The sequence below is a fragment of the Anopheles aquasalis genome, chromosome Y (genome assembly GCF_943734665.1).
Source record: "Anopheles aquasalis chromosome Y, idAnoAquaMG_Q_19, whole genome shotgun sequence".
NCBI classification, from domain to species: domain Eukaryota; kingdom Metazoa; phylum Arthropoda; class Insecta; order Diptera; family Culicidae; genus Anopheles; species Anopheles aquasalis.
Genome location: NC_064879.1, coordinates 5,459,872 through 5,463,825, shown reverse-complemented (window position 1 = coordinate 5,463,825; position 3,954 = coordinate 5,459,872). Strand labels below are relative to the sequence as shown.

The window sequence follows — 3,954 nt, the reverse complement described above, 5'->3', positions numbered from 1 at the left end:
CACAATCACAGGAGGGTGAGTGTGGCCCTTCGGCGACGTGACGTGACCATGATGCAATAATGAGCAGTTTTGCGGGTGGCCAGCCAAGTCCTTCCCGTGGCCACTGATAGGGATCGCAGGATGCCAGGATAGCGTTCGTGCGGGCGGTGAATGTTCTGCAACTCGCTCTCTCTCTCTCTCTCTCTCTCTCTCTGTTTCTCCGGCCGTGGTAAAACGATCTGGCCTCGGTACGGCTTGATTGCGGCATCACCACCCCCTTCCACCCTCATCCCCCTTACACGCAACTGAGCGATTCAGCGGACGGACGGATGATCAACTAGGACACGAGTTGCACGAACGTGCGCTTTCCGCACCCCCCTCCCCGCTTCTTTCTGCTCGACCACCCTCGAGACACGGTTTCGGGGGTTGATACAACGAGGGGGGGGGGGGTGTTGAGCAACCCCCACCCTTTCATCAGCAGCTCGTACCAGTCGCTCTCTCTCTCCCTCTCTTTCAATTACTCTCTGTCAGCGGCAACGAAACCACCAGTAGCGAGTGTTCTAGGGCGCGGAAGTCGCGGCTCGCGCTCCGTCTGCGAATGCACGGAATGTCCAACCTGGAGGGGGGGGGGGGGTGTCCCGCCACACTACCATTACGTCGATGGTTCTTCAGACCGTTGCGCATTACGCAACGGTCCCCGGGGGGGGTCCGAAGAGGAATACATGGCCTGTCGCAAAGTAAACAGGACTTTGAATGAAAATTTCTGGGTAGCGCTATCTTAATGTGAGTATTTTTGTTTGAAAGGCGCATCTTTGAGGGACTTTCAGTCCGAATTTCATGACATTTGGTTCACTGACAGCAAAGTTATGGAGCATAAAGTGACAGTATGTTCTGGGTGGTCGGTACAAAAATGAAAATTCAACAAAAAACCAACCTAAAGTTTAGCTTTTAAACTCGGCAACAAAAAAAGTTTAGCGAATTGATACAACAAGTTTATGGTGATGGTTGTCTGTCCAGTGGCAGAGTTTATGAGTAGTAGTACGCGTTTCAAAACCCGGGTCGTGCAGTACCCCAAGGACAACCTTCATGTTGGCCAAGCCAAGTCCGTGATTACGCCAGGAAGCATCGAAAGGGTGCGGGATTTTCTCAAAATTAAAAAAAAATGACCGGGTCAAAAAGATCAAAAAATGAAAAAAAAATGATTGCTGCAAGAATATCGTGAAGAAGGGAGACTGCGCCCATAATGTGGCGTCTCATCGATTCACGCTCATTAGTATTTTTTTTTTTTTACCAAAAACTGGATTTAATCGAAAAATCCTTCCCCCGTAATCACCTGCTCGGGTTTCCTGTGGCTTTTAAGTATACAGTAAACTCCATTAGCGGATGAAACGGAAAACGTTATGCTGACATTTTGGTCGTTCAGAAGTTCGTTCACTCTAGGCGCCATAATTTAACTTCCAGTGGACCAAATGCCATGAAATTTGGACTGAAAGTTCCTTAAAGATGCAGCTTTTAAACAAAAATACTCTCATTAAGATGGTGCCACCAGAAAATTTACTTATTCAAAAAGTCCTGTTTACTTTTGCGTCTGCGTTGTGCGTTGTTCGCGGGGGGGGGGGGGGGGGGGCGCATGATTCTGTGCTCGATCATTGCGCGACACATTGCGCCAGCCGTGCCCGCGCGCGCGCTCCTCGTCGGGCTTCACGGGCGCGTCGGAAAACCGGTCTTTGGACGGGCGGTGCAAGTTCAAGGCCGGTGGCGTGTTGGCGATGGGGTTGAAAAAAAAAAAAGCTGAAAATGACCTGAAGATACTCACCTTCCATTTTTTCTCTCTCTCTCTCTCTCTCTTTCTGGCTCTCTCTCCCTCTCTGGCAATTTAGGCATCCCATCGACGCTCAACTACATCGACATGAACCAAACACCATCGGGTTCGCCGGCCCTCATCCCCTACCCCGACTGGTCCTCGAACGTGGCCGGTGACTGCGCCAACGGGCTGTCGACGGTGTACCGGCTGAAGGCGGACAAGTGCGGCCGGCTGTGGGCCCTCGATACCGGTACCGTCGGTATCGGTAACACCACCCAGCAACTGTGCCCGTACGCACTGAACGTGTGGGACCTGAAGACGAACCGGCGGATCCGGCGGTACGAGCTGCGCCCGGAAGACACCAACCCGAACACGTTCATCGCGAACATCGCCATCGATATGGGCCGGAGCTGTGACGATACGTTCGCCTACATGTCGGACGAGCTCGGGTACGGGCTGATCGTGTACTCGTTCGAGCAGAACCGCTCGTGGCGGTTCGCGCACAGCTTTTTCTTCCCCGATCCGCTGCGCGGTGACTTTAACGTGGCCGGGCTGAACTTCCAGTGGGGCGAGGAGGGCATTTTTGGTATGTCGCTGACGCCGATCCAGCCGGACGGGTACCGGACGCTGTACTTCTCGCCACTGGCCAGCCACCGGGAGTTTACCGTGTCGACGCGGGTGCTGCGCGATGAGGAGAAGGTGGAGGAGAGCTTCCACGAGTTCCAGTATCTGAAGGAGCGTGGCCCGAACAGCCACACGACGTCGCGCGTGATGAGCGAGACCGGGTTGCAGCTGTTCAATTTGATCGACCAGAATGCGGTCGGTTGCTGGCACTCGTCGCTACCGTACAGCCCGGAGTACCACGGTGTGGTCGATCGGGACGATGTTGAGCTGGTGTTTCCGGCCGACGTGAAGATTGACGACGAGGAGCAGGTGTGGGTGATCTCGGACCGGATGCCAGTGTTTCTGATTGCCGAGCTCGATTACAGCGATGTGAACTTCCGGATTTTCTCCGCACCGCTCAGCACCCTCGTCGCCGGTACCGTGTGTGATGTGCAGGTGGCCAACGGTAACGCCAACGCCGCATTCGCGGCCGGTCCGATTCAGCCCAAGTTCGGTGTCGAGGGTCTGTCGACGTACGCCGGTGAACCGACGCTCCTGCCGACGACTTCGTCCACCGCGTACGGTACCTTTACGCCTTCGCTGCCGTACACACCGACCGCCGCACCGACCACCGTCCACAAGTATACACCGTCGGTGGCGTACGAGACGCCAACGTCGCACATGTACTCCACCCAGTCCTATCCGACCACGGCCAAGGCGTACGCCTACAACAAGTACCACGGGGTCGAGTTTCACGCGCACGGTGGACAGGGCGGCTACGGTGGCCCTCATGATCACCATCACCACCATGCCGAGCATGCCGATCACCAACACGGTGGTGATGGTGGGTACGGTGGTGGTCCGCACCGTTACTGGTCCGGTGCCCACAAGAAGCACGACGCCTGGAAGCAGTTCTTCTACTAGGCGGAGCAGGAGCAGGCTTGGCGAGAGACGGACGGGCGTTGCACCACCAACCACCACCACCAACCACCACCACCACTATCACACCTGTTGAAGATTTCGTTCTATTGATTTCACACCTACACACGACGCAGCCGGTGTGTAGCAGCCGGAGCTACAATCGCGAATCACGCACGCCGCACGCCCATTTTTGGTCCTTTTGGGGCCCCTTCTGGGGGGGAATGGGGAAGGGAGAAGGGATGTAGCGAGTAGTAGCTGTTGACAGAGAGAGTGGGAGAGAGAGAGAGAGACAGTGGGAGAGAGAGAGAGAGAGGGAGTGGGAGAGAGAGAGAGAGAGGGAGTGGGAGAGTGAAGTATCTTAATTATTGTAACTAGTATTACCACGAAACACGAACAACGAAACGGATTAAAAACCGATATCCCACAAACGAAATGTACCCCCCACCACCCCCCTCTGTGAGTCTGTCTGTACGTCTATGTCCGAATGATTCCAGTGACAATCCCGAACGACATCCTGGACCTTTCTGGGGTGGATATTCCTGTTAAGGGGTGGTTTCGGTATTTATTATTTACGTAACACACCGTTTTTAACATTTGTCCCTGAATGCTGATCCTTTCAAGAGTATTGTGGAAAAGTTTTTGGGATC

General features: G+C 54.4%; 1 protein-coding gene across 1 annotated transcript in view; it reads left to right on the top strand.

The window, feature by feature from the left end:
• The window catches only part of LOC126579941 (protein yellow), a 6,189-nt gene extending 2,449 nt beyond the window's left edge, over positions 1 to 3,740 (top strand). The window contains exon 2 of the mRNA XM_050243719.1: positions 1,860 to 3,740. Within this exon, the coding sequence (XP_050099676.1) occupies positions 1,860 to 3,310 (1,451 nt within the window). The 3' untranslated portion in view covers positions 3,311 to 3,740. The remainder of the gene's footprint in view (positions 1 to 1,859) is intronic.
• The last annotated feature ends 214 nt before the right edge of the window (positions 3,741 to 3,954 follow it).